Source organism: Stigmatopora nigra, chromosome 6 (genome assembly GCF_051989575.1).
Source record: "Stigmatopora nigra isolate UIUO_SnigA chromosome 6, RoL_Snig_1.1, whole genome shotgun sequence".
Taxonomy (NCBI): Eukaryota; Metazoa; Chordata; class Actinopteri; order Syngnathiformes; family Syngnathidae; genus Stigmatopora; species Stigmatopora nigra.
In genome coordinates, this window is record NC_135513.1 from 10,835,564 (window position 1) to 10,858,855 (window position 23,292).

A 23,292-nucleotide genomic window follows, 5' to 3' on the forward strand; every position below is an offset into this window, starting at 1 on the left:
TTCATTACCAAATGGCTTGTCCCTAATTTAAACTGGTAGACCTATCGTAACCAGCAAAACCTGCAGCTTTAAGGGAGGTTTGGCTCTACAGTGTCCTCATGTTCATTCATGCATGGCATAACACTGGATGACTTTAACGTCACACATTGCATCGCCATGTGGGCATAACAGGTGATGAAGTCATTCACACGAGGCAAAACTGTCACATCAAATGCACTTTTAACATGCTTCACACTGTGTATTCGTGGGTCCCAGGTGTCCCAATACACACACACTCTCTCTCACACACACACACACACACACACACACACACACACACACACACACACCCACCATGTAGTATACATTATCTCTAACCAGCTGAGGCTTCACTATCCTTATATCACGACGTACACATACGCAATAAGTGTATGTGCGAGATGTGTCCTCACTAAAAATACAACAAAACCATGATGTGTATCTGTGTTTGTGTGTGTTTGTTCAGTAACAGCACATCAGGGGGCTCATACATCAAGCAGTGCTGCAAGGGCTTTTGCATAGACATCTTAAAGAAGATCGCCCGCAATGTGAAGTTCACATACGACCTTTACTTGGTGACCAATGGCAAGCACGGAAAGAAGATTAACAACGTCTGGAATGGCATGGTGGGAGAGGTATGGACTCACAAAGTAAATTATTGTCGTTTTCATTGGCATCCACTATTTTGTAGCAAATTTTAGACTTTTACGTAGATAGCCTGATGCTGTAGTATCACCAACAACCACTACATATTCCCTTTTCCAACAAAGCGATCCTATTAATGATTTACCTTACATTCTTTAATGTTTTTTCAAATTTAATTTATTTTTTTTTACCACCACTGCGACTATTGGGGCGTAGCTGGGGGCTGAATTTACGTTTCCCTGCTGTCATAGTGCCTTGAGCCAAACTGTTCTGAACATTTGGTAAGTGAGTCCTCAAACTACTATTGTAAATGGGAATTTTATTCATCATGGATTATTTCCATTGCAATCAAATACAACCATGTGTTTTAGTCTTTGGTGCGGAATTAAAACAGTGGAAGTCAATTAATAAATTATGAGATGGCTCAATCCAAAACAATGACAATTGCTACATTTGGGGAAAGAGTTATCTATGAACAAAAGCAATAATACAGAGAATTATTAATAACTTTGTACACAAATAGCCACCGCAATGCATGTTGGGAATTGGATCATGAATGATGCATTCAATAGATTTGGAAATAGAGATGTTAAAAGAACAGAAAATTACCAATATGTTTTAGTACTAATTCAGAGGTTAATAATTCATTACAAAAGGCTTAATATAGTCTTAAAAGCTACATAGATTAATACATATTTTTACATTTGTGCAAAGATATCTAGGCAAATAATCAAGTCAAAAGCCTTTATTGTCATTATACCTATAAAAAAAAATAGTTATATATATTTATATATAAATGAATGAATAGGCATGTCTGCCTGAATAATTCCAAACAATTCCATGTGTGATACGCAGGGTAATTAATCCCTCACTGCTTGTTATTTCTTGGCTCAGAACACAGACCTCTTGTACCCAATAAAAAACATTTCATATTTCATCATGTCAAATCGATCCCAATTCACGATTAATGGCCTCCCCTTGGCCCAGCTTTTTGAACTGCGTCCCAGTCGTAATAAGTCACAGACTACTTCACCACCATGCATCATCACCTCACCAAAGTGTACCAAGTCATTCAGAAAGTAATAAAAGAAAACATCCCTTGAGGAGACGGCGCCGTCTTGGCGTCATGTGTCACGATACGTTCATTCCACGGCAAAGATGACAAGCGCCTTTTCTTCCTTTTTTTTCGGGATGAAAATACCCCCAAACGCTGACTGACATTCATGCTGATGTTTCACTTGGCTCTACCAGGGAGAGGAGAGAAAAGAAAAACTGCATGTGTATCGTCTTCTCCTTCCTTTGGCAGGTGTTAGTGTGCAAAACTAACCCCAGGATAGGCAGTAGTACTCGCATGACAGTATTATATCCATAATTTGACTTTCATAGTATCACAGTAGTGGTTGCTTATGCCAGGTTGATATTTTGGCTTGTAATTTTTGAACAAATGCTCTCTATTGTTCACCATTATCAAATTTTAAGATCTTTTTCATTCCTCTTGCGTTCAACCTATCCTCACAGGGGTCGCGAGGGTGCCGGAGCCAATGAACTATGACAGCGGACATTTTTTCAGTCATATTTAGGACCATTTTATGAAGCGTTAAGGTGGAAATTCTTAATTGTTTAACACCCAGTCGCAGATGTTACAATTTGATAGTGTTCAAATCTTTTAGTCATATTTAGGACCATTTTATGAAGCATTAAGGTAGCTGGGATAGGCTCTAGCACCCCTGCGACCCTTGTGAGGATACACGGAACACAAAATGAATGAATGAAATAAGAAGTATTTTGTCTTTGGCTGAGTACGCCTCTCCTTTGACCCAACAGGTTGTGTACAAGAAAGCTGCCATGGCGGTGGGCTCTTTGACTATCAATGAGGAGAGGTCAGAGGTCATTGACTTTTCTGTGCCGTTCGTGGAGACGGGTATAAGCGTCATGGTGTCGCGAAGCAACGGCACAGTCTCACCATCAGCCTTCCTAGGTAACACAAAAAATACTTTATTATTCTGCTAGCAATACCAAACATTTGAAATATGAAGTTGATTCCCCTTGAATACACCCACAAACACTGGATTGGAAAAGTAGTTGTAGTATTTCTGGGGAAATTGATTTATATACTATACTTTAGGTCACATGTGTCAAAGTGGCGGCCCGGGGGCTAAATCTGGCCCACCGCATCATTTTGTGCGGCCCGGGAAAGTAAATCATGAGTGCCGACTTTCTGTTTTATGATCAAATTAAAATGAAGAGTATAGATGTATATTAAATGTCTTCATTGTCCCCCTTTTAAATTGATAATTGTAATTTTTTAATCATTTTTTCTGTTTTTAGTTCAAAAATCATTTTGGTAAATCTAAAAATATATTTAAAAAAGCTAAAATAAACAATGTTTTAGATCTTTAAAAAACCTAATATTGAGGACTTTTAATCCAGTTCTTCTAATCCATTTATAGAAAAAAAAAATATTATAGGTCTATTTAGGTCATAAAGGGTGGTAATATAGGCTGATTGTACGACCCAAGCGACGTGGATAGTTCTTGTGAGGTGATATAAAAATTTGGCGTGACTACAAAAACGGAAGATTACGGGCTTGAAGATTGCACCGTTCCACGCCACAGAAGTGGTGGTGGCTTACAAGGAGAGGTTACAAAACAGGGTCACTGAGCGATGCAAATATCGTTGTGTCTCTGTGTGTGTTGCAGCAGGGTATCAGTGATGGTTCAGTATCTCTGGCGTTCATATTAGAAGCACCTCAGCGCACAATCTTTCAGGGTTGGCTCACCCTAGCAGTCGCATACTTAACAAATACGCACATACACACATAGACACACTTTGTCTGGGTTCAGAATCAGTGTGGGTTTGATCCCCTTTCCTCCTCCTACTTGAGTTCCCCTTCTCTGGAGTAATACGAAATATGCAAATAATCTCTTTCAAAACTACACTGACTATTTCTTTCTTGTTTCTTCATCTTCATTCTTCTCTCTCTAAACTCTTGTGCTTTTCTTACTTCTCCCTCTTCATTGTTTTTTCTTCCTCATGGTTCTCCCCTTTGGCCTCCTCTGTTCCTCATCTTCCTCCCCTGCGCCCTATCGCTGACCCCTTTGCTGCCTCAGAGCCCTTCAGCGCATCTGTTTGGGTGATGATGTTTGTGATGCTGCTCATCGTCACGGCCATCGCCGTCTTCCTTTTCGAGTTTGTCTCTCCGCTGGGCTTCAACCGCAATTTGGCTCAAGGCAAAGGTATGCACACACAAACACACACAAACACGCACAAACGTACCGACCGACGTAGAGGAGAAGCATCCAAGCATCCTTCTTTCCTTCCTGACTCGGTCAGGGCCCCCCCTGGAGGTGCGGCAATGTTGCTATTATTACGCTGACTTTTGGCAAGTGTCTGTTGCTAATACGTTCCCAAAGCATCCGTACGCCTGCAAAAATGAGCCCAGAGTCAATTAGACAGTTTTATTTTTGGACTCATTTGATATGAATGATGTTTTTCCTCATTGGTGCAAAAGGTTTTGCCTCATTTTGCTGACCCCGTAGGACAGGGATGACAACTATAAATCATGCCAAATTGACTAAAAAAAGAGATCATTTTCATTATTGAATTATTCATTTAAGTTCAATTTCTTTACCTAACTTGCCATTTTTATAGTTGAAATACATTTGGTGATTGTAACTATTTCTAGTTATATAGAAAATATTACATTCAAATTGTACATTAATCTATAAACAATATATTATTCAGATTATTTATTTTATTTTGAATGTAGTATTTTAAAATATATCTCCTTGATAAACATTTAAAATTTGATTTATTTCCTCATTTTTGTCTTGTGAATTATTGTTTTCTTGTACTTTTTGATTGATTTTAAAAATGAAAATCTCATACAGTACATTTGACAAAATCCCCTAATATGACTAATATAAATTAGACTATACTTAATCTACCATGCATTTAGGTGAAACTCGTATTATAGTAGTTTGTCAACATTGTATAGAACAAAGCTGACAAAGCAAAATATTATGCATCTTCACAAACTTGAACCCCAAAGAAGTCCAAAGTATATCAAAGTTTTTCTTCTGGCCCTTCCCAGATCCCCATGGACCGTCATTCACCATCGGCAAGGCCATTTGGCTTCTTTGGGGTCTGGTCTTCAACAACTCTGTTCCAGTACAGAACCCCAAAGGCACTACCAGCAAATTCATTGTGTCCGTGTGGGCCTTCTTCGCCGTCATCTTCTTGGCCTCGTACACCGCCAACCTGGCCGCCTTTATGATCCAAGAGGAATTTGTGGACCAGGTCACCGGACTCTCTGACAAGAAGGTAACATAACTACCCCAAACATTGTAGTAATTGGCATTGGCGCTTTTATAGACTCATTCTTGGAATGGCAACACTTGTTCAAGCGTGAATATTATGAAAAATTCTAATTAATACAGAACATTGCCAGTGAATTTTACCCATCATAGACTTCAATGTGTAGTCGTTCCTCAGAGTCATTGTTAAATGCAATGGTTTTACGAAGGGCGCGCTCAGTTTAACTTTCATCCGGCGGAACTTCGGCTCGCTTAGCTTGCAAACACAAAAACAGTGCAGAAATAAAAGTGTGGATGTCAGCAGATGTTTTAAACACTTACAAGGTTGCTGATGACTGATCACCTTGTACTCTTACAGTTTCAGAGTCCTTACTCGTACTCGCCACCATTCCGATTCGGCACGGTGCCCAACGGAAGCACCGAGCGCAATATTCGCAAAAACTACCCGGATATGCACCAGTATATGACCAAGTACCACCAAACTGGAGTGCAGGATGCCTTGGTCAGCCTCAAAACCGGGTAAATTGCCACATACCAACCACAATTAAAAGTTAGGATTGTTCTAATGATGGGAAAAACGTTTTAGTACTTGATGGGGAATTAATTGATTGCAAGTTCATGATGTCCGCTTTACTGGTGCAGGAAGCTAGATGCGTTCATCTACGACGCAGCGGTACTCAACTACATGGCGGGCCGAGACGACGGCTGCAAGTTGGTGACAATCGGCAGTGGCTACATCTTTGCCACCACCGGATACGGCATCGCACTGCAGAAGGGCTCCTATTGGAAGAGGCTGGTGGATCTGGCCATCCTCGGCATCATTGGCGACGGTTCGTTAGCTTCGCATTAACCCCTACGCCTCCAAAGAAAATACTTCATCATCATTACTGCCTCTTCATCCGCCTGTGCACATGCAACGCGACAGCATGTCAACAAGCTGACCAGACACAAATCCCGATGGAAAAAGCTCTAAAGTGCTTCTTAAGCGCCACACACACACTGTGATGATCGTTCAGGATCAATCCATCACTATCAATTCCTTAGCCTCCTCCCATTGACGTGCCATTACATGTCCATTTATTAGCCTCCTCCTCTCGCCTGCTTTGACCCGCCTTCAATTCCCATTTCTCTTTTGTTTTCTCGCAATTGCTTTTTACCTCCCTCAATCTGTCTTTTTATTTCCTTTCCTATTTTGAATTCCAACACACAGGCGAAATGGAAGAACTGGAGGCGCAGTGGCTGACGGGTATTTGCCACAATGAGAAAAACGAAGTGATGTCTAGTCAACTGGATGTGGATAACATGGCGGGAGTCTTCTACATGTTGGCTACGGCCATGGGGCTGGCCATTCTCACCTTCATCTCTGAGCATCTCTTCTACTGGCGTCTGCGCTACTGTTTCACTGGCGTCTGCTCAGGACGTCCTGGACTGCTCTTCACCATCAGCAGGGTGAGTGAGGACTGTTCTTTGAGTAGGATTTTATAGCACCTTTAAGAGTTTGGGGATGCTACAGTGAGGGGTGACTATGGAAATTAATGTTTGCCAGTCAGGATTGAATTGAATGCTTTTACTGTCATTATAAGTATAATGAGATTTAAAGCATTCACCACATAGTACACAAATAACAACAACAATCAGACAAATACATGATCAATAAATACAAAAAAATAAGTGAGTAAATTCCGTCTGAAGTCCAGGATGAGTTCCATGGTTTCGGAGAAGTTCAGCCCCAAGTTGTTGAGACTCCACCACTTGCTGAGTCTATGGACGCAACAACAAAGAAACAAACACAGATAATGAATAGATAGTAATGATAAATAATCACTAAATAGTAATAGATAAATAAATGCTCATCATATTAAATCAGTAGTATAAGTAGTAGTGATGAGTCTTGATTAGGTCCTAAGTGCAGAACTCGAGTTGAATATGGTAACAGCTCTTGGGAAGTGTTCTTTCAGCAGATTGAAGTGGTATACGCCGGAAAGCGTATTGTCTTTTGTAATGCTCTCTGCCCTTTTAAGACACTAGTATTCGTAGAAGCTGGACAGGGTAGGTAGGGGAAGTTGATGACCTTTTGGGCTGTGTTGATCACTCTCTGCAGCCTATTGTTTTCTATTGAACCATTTTTACTTTAAAATATATTTGTACGGCTCATATATATTTTTTCCTCTTCATTGTACATTAGTTGGCTTGTGCAACTTATAGTCAAGTGTAACTTAGTCTAAAAAATACCATATTGTGACAAGAGCTTCTCATTGACCGTCCTCTTCGTAAGTGAAAATCCAAAAATATGTCGTCCCTATTCATTTCGACATGCTTTTATGGATGTCTAAACGACAACCCTGACAATTCAAAACAAGATAAAAACTAACATTTTCTCCATCACAAAATCGAGAAACAGGGTATGCATCATTTTTAGGCGGGGTGATGCAGGTGTGTGTATAAACATACTTACACACACACACGCATAGGCAAACACCTAAGTGACCACATCTAGAGTTCATTATTCATGTGTCGTAAGGGTGTTGCAGAGCTTTTATTCCAGATGAACAGCATTTCACACGTCAAGTGTTTTACAAAAAGCGTGCTTGTGTGTGACAGTGTGATGGCATGGAGTTTAAGTGTCTGGAGGAGGAACATCTCCTTGCACTCAAAGGCGTCCCGTGCTGACATCATTGCCTCAATTAAACCCAGATGAAGTCCTAAAGAAAAGTGAAGTATCTCTCTTTATTTTCCCCTTTTTTTTGTTCTTTAGGGTATTTGGAGCTGCATCCACGGCGTTCACATCGACATGAAGAAGAAAACACCCGAGTTGGGCTTCAGTCCTCAAGCCAATATGCTACACCTGCTCAAGTCTGCCAAATCCCTGGCTTTGTCGTCACCTAAACGCAACACAGTGCTGGTGCAGCCCAGTATCCTCGACGTCATGACTGGAAAAGGTCTCACGGGGTCTACACATTATCATGTTGGCGGTTGTGAGGACTCTTACAAGTCCAAGGGGACTTATGATTTGGGGCTTGAGATTGGCAGTGGGATTTAGAGACTGCATTAGGATTTTAAAGTAGTGTTTCACACCAAGACTGTTTCAAAGCAAGGTTGTGATTTTAGATTAGGGTTTAAAGCCTGGGTGACAAATGTAGGAATATGTTCTCCTACTTTCAACTTAAAAGGTTCAAGCCAGGGTAAGATTTTAAAGTCTTAGTTTTTGAGGACTGTGATGTGATTTGTTAACAAGTTAGGCATTTCTAATTATGATTTTTAGATTCATAATTTCAAGCCTTTGTTACGCTACTGTTCTGAATTAGGACTCGGAATGAGTAGGGTTTCAAATCAATGATGAAACACACTTGCGGTGGGCGTGGGCGAGCATACACGCACATTCACCACCTCTCCTTGTCTCCTAGGTAACCCACTGCACAGCCTCGCTCCAAAGGGTCCTGGTCTCTATAGCAACGCTGGTGGTCCTCAAGCCTTCCTGTCTCTGTCTGGGCGCCACAAGAACCTCCTAAACAATGCGTCGCCATTTTCGGCTCCGCAGAAAACACCCGGCCACCAGACCAGTCCCACCAACCAGCTGTCCGCCACCAACGACAACGGCAAGCCCCGCCCCGGACCTGGAGGCCCACCATCTAAGCCTCGGGCCCTCTGGAAGAAAAGTGTGGAGACCTTGAAGACGCAGCCTGCAGGGGCGGCGCCAGGCGGAGGCGGCCCTAGCCCATCTGCAACCGCAACGGCGGCCCCGCCATCTATAAAGAATCAACGCTATCTCCCAGAAGAACCGCCACCTCCGCCCCACTCGGACATCTCGGAGTGCTCCAGCCGGCCCGCGTCGCACAAAGACTCTGATTCCATGGTGGCGAGGAGCGGGTTCAAGTCCGTGAACCATCTTAGGAAGCGAGGAGGTGGCGGAGGAGGAGCCAATGGCACCAAGATTTACTCCATCGATTCCGACCAAGCCAGTCTGCAGTCGGCACCACCCTACCAGCGTGACAGTCAAGGGGGTAGCGACGAGTGTCCATACCCACCCGACCTTTTCCCCACTGATGGCACGTACTCGCACAAGAGTGATGCGCCCATCTTGCAGTTAAGCGCATCTTTGCTGCACCACAGCCACAGCGCAGAGGCTGACCTCCACTCAATGAAGGACAAGAAGTACAGCACCTACACTCACAGCAGGTATAAATCATTCCAATGTCAAAAAGAGTGCTATTTATTTTTGAGACAGTCTTACGCATGGGTGTCCATCCCAGTGATGAGTGGTTAGTGCATTGGCCTCACTGTTCTGGGGTCGAGGGTTGAATCCCAGATTGGCCCTCACGGCGTGGAGTTTGCATGTTCCCTCTGGGCTTGTGTGGGATTTCTCTGGGTACTCCGGTTTCTTCCAACATCCCCACAAATATAGGTAGGCTGGTTGAACACTTTGAATTGCCCCTAGGTATAAGTGTGAGTGTGAATGGTGGTCTGTCTCCTTGTGCCCTGCGATTGGCTGACTTCTGATTTAGGGTATCCCCTGCCTGGTGCCAGTAGTTAGCTTGGATAGGCCTCCAGCACCCCCTCCAACTCTTGTGAGAATATGTTACGTATGGCTTTGTAAGACTACAGTAAACAAATTGACTAATATAGAACTTAAGTCTATCTCCACCTACATTTGACTATTTTGTGGTTTTTCTCCCACCAGCGCAAAGGACAAGTCTAGCAGCTCATTCGAGGCCCCCGGTTCGGCTATCGGCTCCCAGGGCGTTCGCCCGGGCCACTGCCGCTCCTGCCTGACCAAGCTGAGTGGCTACTCGGGTCTATACACGGTGCGTTCCCCACAGGCCCGTTGCGACGCCTGCGCCCACCTGGGCAACCTGTATGATATCAGCGAAGACCACCTGAACTACTCGCATGCTGCCGACATGTTCGCTCACTTCCTCCCCCAGAGTCAGTTAGGTATGGTAGGCGAGGGCGATGATCTGGTCAGCCACTTTGAACCGGCTCCTTGCTCGCCATCTGCACTGACTGCCGCCTCCTCACCCGTGGCGCAGCATTTGCAGCTCAGTCGCCAGCACTCTTACGAAAACGTGCTTCCCGATGGCGTCACCCATCTGCGGGGAATGGGCCTCCCCGATCTGGACCGGGAGATGACCCTGGACGAGGGTGCCTACGCCAACGTGCTGACCATGCGCTCCGACCGACCCTACAGTGGACGGAGTCCGCCCTCACCCTCGCCGTCTCACCACCACAGCTTGGACGCCCCCTTACCCCTGCCCCGCCGCTCCAAGAGCCTCTTCCCCGATAGGCCCTCGCACAACCCCTTCCTCCAGTCGGCGGCCGGCACAGCCCAGCGGGAGTCCACCGTCCATGCCCATACTTTGGCCCAGACCGCCACCCGACCACTCTACAAGCAACGCCTGCCTCTCTCGCTTACCTTGGGCAAACACGGAGGCCAACACGCCAACCACCACGTGGACCCACCTGTGTTCTATCCCCAACAAGAGCCCCCCATGGTGGCCTATATCGTGCCGCCCGCCGCCCAGCCCATGAGCTACGTCACGGCGCCACGAGCTTCCAGCGCCGGCGGCAACCGGCCCCGCCTGTACCGACGCATGCCCAGTATCGAGTCTGACGTGTAAGACTCTCCACGTCCTCTCCCCCTCACACATGGACAATTCTAGAACGCTGGACCCCCGACCCTCTCACCAGCCATTCCAGGAGTAAGGGGAATTAACCGGCCCCCCCATCCCTATTTTCTGTGTCTTGTACAAGGACACACAAGCCTTGATGCAGGAGTATATGACAAACTCAACAATTGGGGGCGGCTGTGTGGTCGGGGGTCTCGACAACCCAATATAAACACACACACACACATACTGACGCACACACACACGCACATGTACTGAAAAATGTACGCACGCACACACACACACACACACACACACACAGAACACTGTTTACACATGAGAAAAGACTGTTTGATGATGTTGATGTCAGCCAATCAAACATTCCAGACAAAATCAGTAAATATTCTGGGGTAAAAAAATGCTCTCATGTGAAATCCAAGATTGACATCACACACACACACTAACATGCATATACATACACACATTCTATATAGCATTTAGCATCCTAGCTTCCTTCCTCATTAGCTCCTAGCCTTCAGGTCACACACTTGCATGCTTCCTGAACTGCCCTGTACTTCTCACACACACACACATATGCAGGGTTATATATGTGCAAAAGCACACTTACACATGTGCATAAAATGTGCAAGTGTGTGTCGGTGCACACGTGTGTGTGTGCGTGTGTGTGTGTGCGTGTAGGTGTGTGTGTGTGTGTGCGCGCGCGCGCGTGTGTGTGTGTGTGTGTTGATACAGCGAGCTAGTCTAGCCTTTGTGCACTTTGTACATTTTCTAACCTGCCACCAAACACGAACCAAAAACAAACACTTTTTTGATACTCACACAATTCGCTGGATTTGATGTGTTTTTCTTTTTTTTTCTTCTTCTTCTTTTTCTTTTGGCTGTGGTGGCGAGTGTTATCTAACAAGTACAGAATCATATCTCTTTTTTAGTGGCTTCATACTTACACGTGCGTACGAGAGTGCGTTTTAGACCTGGTAGAGTTCTAGCTTAGCAGTGGTTGCAAAAGTCAGTTTTTTGGGCAAGTTTGGGATGCAAAGATACAATGCATTTCATGGAATTTAAAACAAAAAAAAATTAATAACACAGTATCTGAGACCAGGGTATGGATAACCCATTTGTCCCGATTGGTCTTGACCTAAAATAAACCTAAATAAATATTTTTAGATTAAAAAAAATAGTGTTATGGTGTCATCTGCCTTAATATGCATCATTTAGAAGTTGTACTTGAATAAAGGCACCTTTGATATAGTGTTATCACTTCACCTTAGAATAACATCTTCATTAAAGCCATCATCGTTAGTAAGAATAAAGGCACTCGATTCAATGTTATGTCTTATTATGATTTCATCCATCTTCAAATTGTGCAGTTTAAGGGTTCTTTGGATAGGCTTCTGTTGAGAGTTATCTACTTCAACTGCCCTCTGGTGCATTTTTCAGAGGGTATTTTGGATTGAGACGGCTTTGCATGGGTTATTATGCCATTTGTCTTCAAATGTTGTATCCAACTGATGCGGATAGTGTTGTGGTGTCATCAGCCTTCAAATACAACCTCAGAAAGGAGTATATTTCCTAAAAACCCATATTTTAAGTGCTGTTATGACTCAATTTACCTTCATATCCAACTTTTATGGGATGCAGTTGAACTATTAAAGCCTTTTGTTGGAGTTATTGTCATTTGCCTTCAGATGTCTTCTCCTAAAGATGCAGCTGAAGATTCTAATGTATTTGAAGGAACTTTCAATTGAAAATAGATTTTTTTTCTTCCCTATTTTTATGACGCCATCATCCCAACAAATCAACCATAGCATGATCATTTCTTTTTAAATGGGGGATCTTAATGAGGCACTTGAAACATTTCTATATCGTAATTGCGACTCCTTTAGATGCAATCGTAAGAGGCTGCACTTGAATCCAGAGCTTTGGTTCCATTTCCCTTTTAAAAGTGGTCATCAAAAAATAATGAAAGAAACAATTGATTTAAAATGTCTTACCTTTCTTACATCCACATGTGCAGAATTCTTCCAATCAAGACGATGTTCAAATGGTGTTATACATGTATTCTGATTGATCTTCAAATACAAGATCTGAAGGACACATTTAAGGTAGTATGTGATTTGGGCAACTTTTTTCTTGTATGACAATATGACATCTTAACACAGTTTTCAAGGAGCAAATTTGATGATAACTGATTTAAAAAACAGCCTAATTAGGACAACCTTATCATGATGTCATCTGCCCTTCTTAAGCATCCTGCAAAGGTCGGTGATCCCTCAATTGAGACACAATAATATTAGCAAATGATATACTTATGAGACTTGACTGACGACTTTAAGAGGTATCTAACCAGGATTTGAAGGATAAAAACAAATCAAACTATCCTCTCAAACCCTGACACACACACGCACACACTTGCGAGCATCCTTATGTACAATCTCATGTGGTGGCTTCACACATTCATAATGGCCTAGTGTGAGTAATATGCACAATATCAGGTTGCAATATTATGACATTTATGTACAGGCATTTTTATTTTTGTTCTTTGCGTTTGGTTTGTTTGGATTTGAATGGTCAAAAAAATGCTTCATTTCAATGACAACTTTTTATTCTTATGATGATAAACTAGCATGTTTTAGTGAGTTATTTTTTCATTTGATTTATTTAGATTCCAGCTGTGATGTCAGTGGTAGTTTGCACATGGGAATCAATGAGTGTGCGGCTTCCGAGTCCGCCCACCGGGTACTCTTTCACTAGGAGTCTGTGCTGTTTCACCTCCAGTGTGTGTGTGTGTGTGTGTGCGTGTATTTTACACCAAACAGGCATTTATGTAAGACAATGGGTGAAGTTTGTGTGTCTCTGCGTACTTTTCTGTTCTGTTTCCCTTCATCCCACTCATAACATTTGACCGACTCATGTAACACAACACACACACCGCTGCGTGTGTGTGTGTGTGTGGTTGTGTGTGTGTGTGTGGGTTCGTGTTGTACCATCACTGGCAAATTTTTTCACTTTTTTTCCCAAATTGCATGACTGTGCTGGTGTTTCTGTTGGTTTTTTTTTCTTTTCTCTCTTTTTTTTTTGTGACCAGGATGCAAACACACTGACACATACACACACAGTCCAACACAATGAGTAGTGTTGTGGTTGCGTGTGATTGTAAACGGTATGTGTGTGCTCTTGCTTTCACTTGTGTATAAGTTCAGGGGTTTCTAAGATTCTGGTTGTGTTGTACATAATAAGACTTGTCACTCTGTACCTCTGTACAATGTGTAAATAAGTAAAGGTTACATTTTTCTATTTGCTTATCTCTTATTTGCATGTTGCGTTAAAATGAAGACTAACCTTGGCTCCCAAATTGATATTTCTGTCTGTTTCCAATGTGGTCATCAATGGCTGCTGGCTTAAATTCAGGTGGGATAGACTGCAGCACCCCCTGCAACCCTAGTGAAGATAAAGCGGTTCAGCAAATCAATGAATGGGTCACTACAGTGAGTCATTTGCATTTGTTTAACTGAGTTTTTACACTGGGTACCCTTTTGAAGACCCAAGTAGGTGTTCATAACGAGACAGAATACTTTCAGAAAACCTTGAAAGAAAGTTTAGCAGACGTCTTGGGAACTAAACGAGGAAGTAAGGCCGGAAATAACCTAGAAGCTACACTTGGGAAAACTATGTACAAGTACAGTACACACACAGACGCACATTTGGAACATTCAGTATGACTCAGAGGATTATTTTTGGGAATCTGCTTCAGACCTTGATTGTGCACTTGCCTTTACTAACACACAGTCAGTGTGTGTGTGTTTTGCAGGGGGAAAATATATACATATCTAAATATATATATTGGGTGTTGTTCTCCCTCAGGAGATGGACACTCTAATTTGGGCTGGATTGGGACACATTATCACACGTGTACACGCATGTATGCTTCGACAGAAAAAGTGACAAAATCAATGGACTTTTAACAACAAGCGAATGGAATTATGCATTTGGTTGGGGAAAAAAACCTATGTCCACATTCCAAATGTGCAAATCTACATACTTTTCCATATTTGTAAAGCATAAAAGGTGCTGACATGATCCATCTGCTTCACTTATGCAAGATACAATAACACACATGCACACACAGGATGAAAATCCTACTTTGAAATCATCATCATCATAATGATGATGACCAACGAGGCAAGTTGGACTTTTACAGAGCAGCTGCAGCCGTTTGGCACTTTGTGCCATTGCTGAAATGCTCATTAAGAAGCAACCAGCCTACACACTTTACACACGTGTGCATGAAGTAGTGTGTGTTGCCATGGAGGGAGGTAGGTAGCACGGCGTGTCAGCCTACACGCTAAACAAAGCCATGAAAATTTATAAGCGCCCGCCGACGCCTACACACACACACTAAAAATACTATATGCACAGAGATACACACACACACACACACACAGGAAGACTAGAGAGGAGGAAGTAAAATGAAGAGGAATAAAAGTTAAACTTGGAACCTTTCTATTTTTATTCATCTATTCTAAACCCTCACCTGGTATAAGTGTGTGCGTATGCATGTATATATAGTGTTCCAAAATATTTGACCCCATTCCCAAGGGCAATAATTATTCAGGTAAGTAAAAGAGATAAAAGTATAAGTACTACTGCTTACTTTCACAGGGTGGTGGCCCAGTGGATAAGTCATCAGTCTCCCACCTTTGTGGTCCTGGGTTCAAATCCTAGTGCCTGCAAAAATTTTCTAAATATTATTCAGGTAAATGAATAAGATAGAAGTATAAGTATTACCACATTTGTTTACAGGGCGGTGGGTCAGTGGCTAAGTCATCAGTCTGCACCTCTGTGGTCCTGGGTTCAAATCCCAGTGCCTGCAAAGGTTTTCCCAATATTATTCAGGTAAGTGAAAGAGGTAAAAGTAAAAGTACTACCACTTTCCTTCACAGGGTGGTGGCCCAATGGCTAAGTCATCAGTTTCTAAACTCTGTGGTCCTGGGTTCAATTCCCAGTGCCTGCAAAGATTTTCCAAATATTATTCAGTTGAATGAATGAGACAAATATATAAGTATTACTGCTTTCTTCCACAGGCTGGTGGCCCAGTGGCTAAGTCATCAGTCTGTCCCCTATGAGGTCCTGGGTTCGAATCCCAGTGCCTGCAAAGATTTTCAAAATATTATTCAGGTAAATGAATGAGACAAAAGTATAAGTATTACTACTTTCTTCCACAGGGTGGTGGCCCAGTGGCTAAGTCATCAGTCTGTTACCTAAGAGGTCCTGGGTTCGAATCCCAGTGCAGGCAAAGATTTTCAAAATATTCAGTTAAAAGAATAAGTATTAATGCCTAAGTGTCTAAGTGTATAAGTATTCAGTGGTGGATGAAGCATTTTGTGAAAAAAATGACTAAGTGTTTCACCCCATTTCCTTGGATAAAACGTTTCAACACCTATGTATAAGTGGGGCACGAGTTGGTGTAGTGGGTTGCACACTCGCCTTTGCACCGAGAGAACGTGAGTTCGCTTCCCGGTGTCGGCGGTTCACTGACCAAGCAAGCGGTCGAGGGTCGGCCGAAGGCCGACCCGAGAACGCCTTTCGCACAGACAGGTCCATCAAGTGTCTTCCGAACTGCCGAAGGCAGTTCGGAATATAACCTTTTGCTGAAATGTATGACTAAGTGTTTAATAAAAATTAAAAAGTTTTTTTTTTTTTTCTTCTTCCAGTTACCGAACCACACGGTGTAGTGATCAGCCAAAGTCGACAGCGGGAAGCGAACCCGGGTCTCCCACACGGGAGTCGGGTGCACTAACCTCTGCGCCATCCAAGTGGCTACACTTTTCTCTGTAATCATTTGAGTGTCTTTCCAAGAAGTACACAGAAACAACTAAGTGAAAATGTGTGCCGAGCCCGGGAATCGAACCAGGGTTTCCCAGACGGGAGTCCAGTGCACTAACCTCTGCGCCAACCAAGTGACTACACTTTCCTTTGTCATCAATTGAAGCTCCTGCCTGCAAACACACAGAAACAGCTAAGTGAAAATGTGTGCTGACAACAGGAATTGAACCCAAGTCTCCTAAATGAAAGACCGATGAGTTAACCTCTATGCCACGGTGCCATGCTATACTATGTCATTTTTTTTTTGCAAAATAGCCTTATTTTATTATGACGTTTTTTTTTCAAAGGAAAAAGCCTTACTATATATACTATGTCATTTTTTATAGGGGAAAAAAAGCCTTATACATATACAATGTCGTTTTTGACGAAAAAAGCCTTACTATACATGCATCTGTCCCAACTGCTCTTTATAGGGAACATTTCCTCCATGCTGTAACTTACATTCAACAAATATCTTGTATGTACACAACCTTTCCCAGGCAAATTGTTTGACCACTTTTCGTAGGCCAATACTTTTCTTCAAATTTTTTGTGGCAAGTCGCAATTTGTTTTGTAGCTGGTGCCTTCTTTGCAAAATTTACAAGGAAAGCACACTGCACTGTCTTAGGTGACGGAGTCCTTGTATAAATGTATAAATGCACTAATCATGTTTAGATTGGCTGCAGGAGGGTAAACTGCACTCGATATAGACTCACTGGACCCTTCATTAGCTATGCAATCCAATCCAATGTCGCCATGATAAAGCAAAATTAAAGGCCTTCTTTCTATTTGTCATGTCCAAGGTGTGTTTTTGTGTTACGCTACTTTTATGATTGCTTCTGCACAAATCGTGTGCTGTTTTACCTCTGCTCCCTCTTTTTGCCTCTCTTTGACTTTGCCCCTTTCTCGCAAATTGATGAATTGTTCCCGTTCGTCTCGCGGTGATGGAATGCGCCGCCGGCGGATCGACCCACAGGTGAGAAACTCGATGAAAAATGAGCCGCCTGCGTGAACACAAACAACAAAAATGGTACTATGCACGTCTTTGAGATAACCCGAGAGATACATTTCACTTAGAATTGAAATTGGACTGATTCCAATCAAGAGGTACCTTTCAACCAAAATGGCTGACTTCTTGTAACAGGGTTCTTTTCTGATTTACGCTTACGTGAAAGACACGCCAGGCAGATTTGGTTTCAATTGGAGTAAAAGGATGCAGATCTTTACCGCCAGGAAAACGATGAAGAAGCTTTTCTATCGGTATTGAACATCTTTTCAGGTCGACGTTTGATGGACGCCTCGGGGCGAGGGCGGCCTCCCCGCCTGGGAGTATCGTAAATCTGTGAGACGATATCGCGGCTGATGAATTGGTCGCCACTGCAGATCGTCACGGAATGCATATAAGAGGATCGTGGGGGTCGATACGGGTACGCCGTGTTTTTTTAGTGTGGTGTTGTCAAGGCGTTTAAGACCAATGACAACCATTGAAAAGCTTAAATCTGACATTTCTGATACTGAGAGCAGCCTTTGAAATTTATATTAGCAATTTAAATGACATTAAAGTGTATTAAAATAAGCTTAAAATTTGGTGACAAAGCTATATATTTGAATTAGTGTTTAGAAGGTCTTGCTAAAGCATGATAAGCTGTGACCATATTTTGCAAGGCACTTTTTTTCTAACCTCTTCTCTGGACTGTCCGTCTTCTGGATCCGTCTGCAGGCTTTTTGCTGAGGTGGACGTGCATCCGAGTCTGGGAATAAAAAAAACATCCGTCAATGCAAGGTTTTTTTTTCTCAGCCTTGTAATCACCGCTAGTGTAGTGCTGGCATGAATGAAAAGCATAGTAAATCTCCGGAGGAATGTCTTCAGGCTTTCCCGTTGCTCGCAGGAAGCTATAGATCAGCGTCGGAGATCAAAATGTCGACCGTGATGGAAGGATTGCCAAAGAGATGTGGAAAAACGGTCTGGCAGTACATTTAGGTGCAATATAGCCTTCAAATTGGTTTTAGGTTCATGAAAATCGGGTTATTTCTTACTGAGAATTGTTAAATTTCGATGGTGACAAAAACATCCAGTTCGCAGAACACAAGACTCAAATCTACAATACAATACAATAGAATACAACAATACACATTCCTGCTTCCAGCACCTTAACCTGCCGCCCTTTGGAAGGCCCTACAGAGCCATAACAGCCAAGACAAACAGACTCAAGCACACTTTCTTCCCAATAGCTGTCACTGTAAAAAAAATCTGTTTTTGCGATTGTGTTTTTTGCAATTTTGTTAAGGTTTTTCATACTTTGTGATTTGGCTGTTTAGCAACGCTGTTAAAAAACAAGGGAAACTTGTTGGGAATCCATTAGTGCGTCTGGCATCACTTAAGACTTTATCACAGACAAAACTGCTCATTGGACGCGACAAGTCATTTCAAAACGATCAAATGACGGCTAAGAGCATCGCATACCTCATTAACTATTTAAGCAAAAAAGAGCTTTCATATACGCGCGTGTGTGCAAAACAGATGGAGGTGCTACACAATGTGTAGTTGGTAAAAAATAAAACAATTCTAGTCTGAAAACACTAATTTCTTTTACCTTCCTGAAACATTTTCATTTAATTTACAACCAAAGGTGGAAACTGTGTTAGAATTATATACGTACGGTTGTGTTGTTGGCGAGTATATAAATGTCTTCAAAGCTTAGCAAAGTGCTGACCCATCCTGACCACTGACATGCAAACAGACATTCATAACCCAAAAACACACACACGAGGACAACACAATAGACTGGGGTTCAGTAAATTAAGCTGACAGTGGCAACGCACTCGTCACGCTCACAAGGCAAATATTCGGTGATCACTCTGACAACACTCACACAGACTTTTAGAATATTGTAGAAAATGCTGATTTTTGTTATTATTGTTGTGGTGATGGCATGAAGCAAAACAAAAAAGAGTGAAAAGCGAGAGAAAGTGTATCCCAATTGGAAAGGACAACCTCGTTAGTGGCGTCATGTACAAAAATGTTGGGATGAGACCATGTTTAATCAGAGTGATGATCCCACATTACCTGACTTTCAGTGCCGTTTATACTGAAATGCAAAATATTTTCACTACCCCGATGACAAAAAAAAAAAAAAAAAAACAATAGACCCTACTTGGAAAATTCTAGGGGAAAAAAACTAAAAATTAAGGAAAATTGTGGGTTTTTCCGAGTATTCCGGTTTCCTCCCACATCCCCAAAACACATATTGCCCTGATTGAATACTGTCTATTTCGTCCTTGGTTTGGGTGTTACTATGTGTGGTTAGTGTACCTCACCTTGTGCCCATAGTTGGCTTGGCTATGGTCCAGCACCTTCCATGATCCTTGTGAGGAGAAGCAGTCTGAAAAATAAATGAATGAACATTTTAATCTCACACACCAAAAAGACAAACTTTGCTTCTTTTATTAATGATGAATAGGGTTTACTACACTCAAAGAAAATCACTTTAAAACAGTCCAATGCTTTGATTTGGGGCATTTTTGGTTGTATTTTAATGGCTCATCATCCTGAAGTAACAACATTGAACGGCTACTGAGACGAATATTTCAAATTACTGGGAAGAAAACACTTTTTTAGCTTAAAGTTAAAAGCAAGACTAGACTTTGCCAAACTGTATGTTGACAAGACAAGAAACTTCTGAGAGATTGTCCTGTCCTATCTTATGAAGTACACGAAAAGAGAGAGGTTTTGGAAATCAAAAAAGACCACCTCAACAAGGTACTGCACTTTTTCCGTGTATTATTTATCACCACTCCACAAATAGTGATGCATATTGGGGGGAAAAAGACAAATACCTTTTTTTAAAAGCACCCATTTTTTGTCATGTGAAGCATTTGAGTGCACAATTCTGTCAGATCCATTTTTCCACAATATTCATTGTATTTATTTCCAATTAGAATGTGATGAATTTGTAGAAAAAAATAAAATGTTTTTAACCTTTGACCCAAGTACAATGCTGTAAAGCGCAGTGGATGAAAAAAAAAACATACATAATGTTTTGTCACATTTTTTAATTGTTACAAAACTTATTGTAATTATACAATAAAATACTGTATCCTAAAATATTTTGAGATTTTTGTTGGATTAAGATTTTTTTCCTTTTCTGCCCAAAATGTGAATGGTTGAATATGAATATTATATTATTGAATAATAATAAAATTGAATATGAATGTTTTCATAGCAAAGAATAGATAATATACATGTGTTTGTATATACAGTGTTTCTGAACTGTTTTTATCCAACAATTTGATGATTAAAGATGAGATTTAATTTTCACATGGATTTTATACCCCAAAAAAATAAAATAAAATTAAGGTTAGGCACTGTATTGCTCTGTTATTCTTCTGTCATCAAATTCAATCTAACCAAAGCATATTTTCTGACGTGGTGTTTGGCATATCAGCCCGCGGCTGTATTTTGAAGCATCATCACGCTCGGTTAATCGCGCCACACCAAAACATAAGATTATTTTAAGCATCTGTTTTTTTTGGTGGGGCACTTTACTAATAGGCCAAAGCCACTATGAACACCCGAGGAGGTGGAAAAGCTAATGTGGCGCTTTACACCTGCCATTAGCTGGAAAACAGCATGTGGTTTAAAGCCCATTGGCTGGAACTAATTCAAAAAGTCTCATTTCATTATGGACGACTACCGCATTTTAATTTTGTGTTACACTTTTTTTTTTAAATCTCATTTTCATGAATCTTTACAGCTAAATTCTTTGATGTATAAAAAATCCCCAATGGTAGTAGGGGGTAGATGCTACTATTTTAATTTGAAATTTCATGTGGCATTGATTTTGCCCGTCACGGGAGACGACATCGTAATCAATATAGATCCACTTTTGGTTCACGTTTGGACGTCACGCATGAAAACGAGGCGGGGGTGAAAGAAACTGGCGCTTGGGGCTCGTTTAACCCGACAAAATGTCTTGAACGTATCGCTTCCAAGTTAATGAATTCACTTTTAAATATGCTAATAGGAATTGCCTTTCATTAGCCGCGGCTAGGCGTTTATTCGCACGTTGATTCTTACCGACTTGCACTTATTAATGCATGAAGCGTACATGCTTATCGTATGCTGGTCTTAACAAGAGTTGTCCTACTTTACACGGGTTCTTTTCTATAGGCAGCTCTTTGGAACTTTGGAAAACTTTGCACCTATTTGCTGGATTAATAACACTTTTGAGTGTACTTTAGTCTGCAAGCTTTTTTTTAATGATTATGGTTTTTAATAGCATATCATTTCGTCAGAAATTCTGCACAGATTAAAACTAAGAAAATAAAAATGCTACTTGATTAAGAATATGCTTTATATGCTATAATTTGCAGACACATTAGTTCTATTTTACAAAATTAGATAGTTTTAATTTGAAATCATAGTATTGTTATGACAAAAGTGTCTGAAAAGCACATAATAATTAAACGTTTCACGATCAATGCCATTTTAATTTCAAAACAAAGCCACAAAACATTAACAGCATAATTTCAAATTTGCTAAATTATTTGAATGTTTCAACTAAACAGTTATCCTTATTAAAATTGGCTTTTTTATTGTATTGCTCTTTGTGAAATGAAACTGATTGATTTTTTACATTCAATTGAATCAAATATATTAAAGTCCCCTGAATCAAATTGAATTAAAGCACTGTCATATCAACAAATATAATATCAATTTCCAAAGAATCACTATGCATTTTTTCAAAGATTACCATTAAAATGTGTATCACATTAGTATGAGGTATACTATCACTTTTCTCAATCCAAACACTTATATTTTGTGAAGGCAGATTAATGATTGTTATTGTTATTGTTGCAAAAACCTTTTTTAAATGATTAAGACCATCATCTTTTTTGCACAGATCATAATGAAATAACACAACAAACACAGTAAAGGAAGTTATGTAGTCTTACTTTCACAATCCCGGCACTTGTCAGTTCCATTTTGCCACTGTTAAAGATCTTCGGGTGCACTTGCAGTCCTGTAAAGATCCGACAAGATTTGAAACAATATCTAATGGTTAGATTTCCCAGATTGTGAAGCCTAGTACACTCAAAAGTAAACTTACTAAGGTAAACATGAGGAGCACCATGAGACTTGGACATGATCACCGCATGGACTTGGGTTGAGAAGGCAATCAAAACCACCTGGTTCACACTAGATTCAGGAAGCAAGTGATACAAAAAAGAGCAGAGCTAATGACAGGTGTACTGATTGGGCAATCACATGACAGGTCACATGGGGGAAAAAACAACAACAAAACCAATCCCTAACAGTACTGCTGCAAAAAAATGAGATAAAATGTGTCCTATTTGGTTGCTAATTCTCAGTAAAAAAAATGTAATTTCCTTTTTGTAGAAGCCAAGATGCTTTTATCACAATTACACTATTGTTTTGAGAGAAAAGATTTTAAGGGAGTGCGTCAGAGTGTCGCCATCTCCCTGCAGATTTCAAGTATAAAGTACAAACCTTGCATCATATTTGAAACTGGTGAAAATGTACTATTCTCAATCTACTGTTTTTTTAATTGAATTGAATACTTTTATTGTCATTATACAAGATAAAGAGATTGTAAAGCTTTTACCACATAGTGCACAACTAACAGTAGATGGGCAAAAAATGTGAATGTTAAAGGATTTTAGCTCCATTTAATCTATTTTTATTCTGTAACACAAAATGATAAAAATGATGAAAGATCTCATATTGGTGGCATCCCACTTCAATGTCAATCCTTCCTTTATGTCCCACACCGGTGAAATAAAAGCATAAAGGGCAGATTATCTGT

General features: G+C 41.1%; 2 protein-coding genes and 1 long non-coding RNA gene across 6 annotated transcripts in view; 1 reads left to right on the forward strand and 2 right to left on the reverse strand.

Annotated features, from left to right (window-relative positions):
• Positions 1-10,846, forward strand: part of grin2ab (glutamate receptor, ionotropic, N-methyl D-aspartate 2A, b) — a 68,490-nt gene extending 57,644 nt beyond the window's left edge. The window contains exons 11-20 of the mRNA XM_077718114.1: positions 485-653; positions 2,488-2,641; positions 3,774-3,899; positions 4,757-4,986; positions 5,338-5,498; positions 5,622-5,809; positions 6,190-6,428; positions 7,735-7,918; positions 8,384-9,155; positions 9,658-10,846. Coding sequence (XP_077574240.1) covers positions 485-653; positions 2,488-2,641; positions 3,774-3,899; positions 4,757-4,986; positions 5,338-5,498; positions 5,622-5,809; positions 6,190-6,428; positions 7,735-7,918; positions 8,384-9,155; positions 9,658-10,594 — 3,160 coding nt within the window. The 3' untranslated portion in view covers positions 10,595-10,846. The remainder of the gene's footprint in view (positions 1-484; positions 654-2,487; positions 2,642-3,773; positions 3,900-4,756; positions 4,987-5,337; positions 5,499-5,621; positions 5,810-6,189; positions 6,429-7,734; positions 7,919-8,383; positions 9,156-9,657) is intronic.
• Positions 6,532-12,734, reverse strand: LOC144197624 (uncharacterized). The gene is made up of 3 exons (XR_013326555.1): positions 12,595-12,734; positions 11,423-11,500; positions 6,532-6,740 (listed from the first exon to the last, which is right to left on the reverse strand). It is a non-coding gene; the product is annotated as an uncharacterized LOC144197624 (long non-coding RNA).
• A 2,819-nt stretch (positions 12,735-15,553) lies between these two features.
• Positions 15,554-22,711, reverse strand: LOC144198315 (uncharacterized). 4 transcript variants are annotated; one of them, XM_077719251.1, is made up of 8 exons: positions 22,576-22,711; positions 22,421-22,488; positions 19,784-19,848; positions 18,147-18,216; positions 17,693-17,805; positions 17,330-17,469; positions 16,546-16,599; positions 15,554-15,750 (listed from the first exon to the last, which is right to left on the reverse strand). In XM_077719251.1, exons 1-7 carry the CDS (start codon positions 22,610-22,612, stop codon positions 16,583-16,585), a joined length of 510 nt encoding a protein of 169 aa, XP_077575377.1. In that variant the 5' UTR covers positions 22,613-22,711; the 3' UTR covers positions 15,554-15,750; positions 16,546-16,582. The 4 variants fall into 4 exon arrangements, with proteins under 4 accessions (XP_077575377.1, XP_077575375.1, XP_077575376.1 ...); XM_077719249.1 differs by lacking the exon at positions 17,693-17,805; XM_077719250.1 differs by lacking the exon at positions 15,554-15,750 and having other exon boundaries at positions 15,925-16,599.
• Between the last annotated feature and the right edge of the window lie 581 nt (positions 22,712-23,292).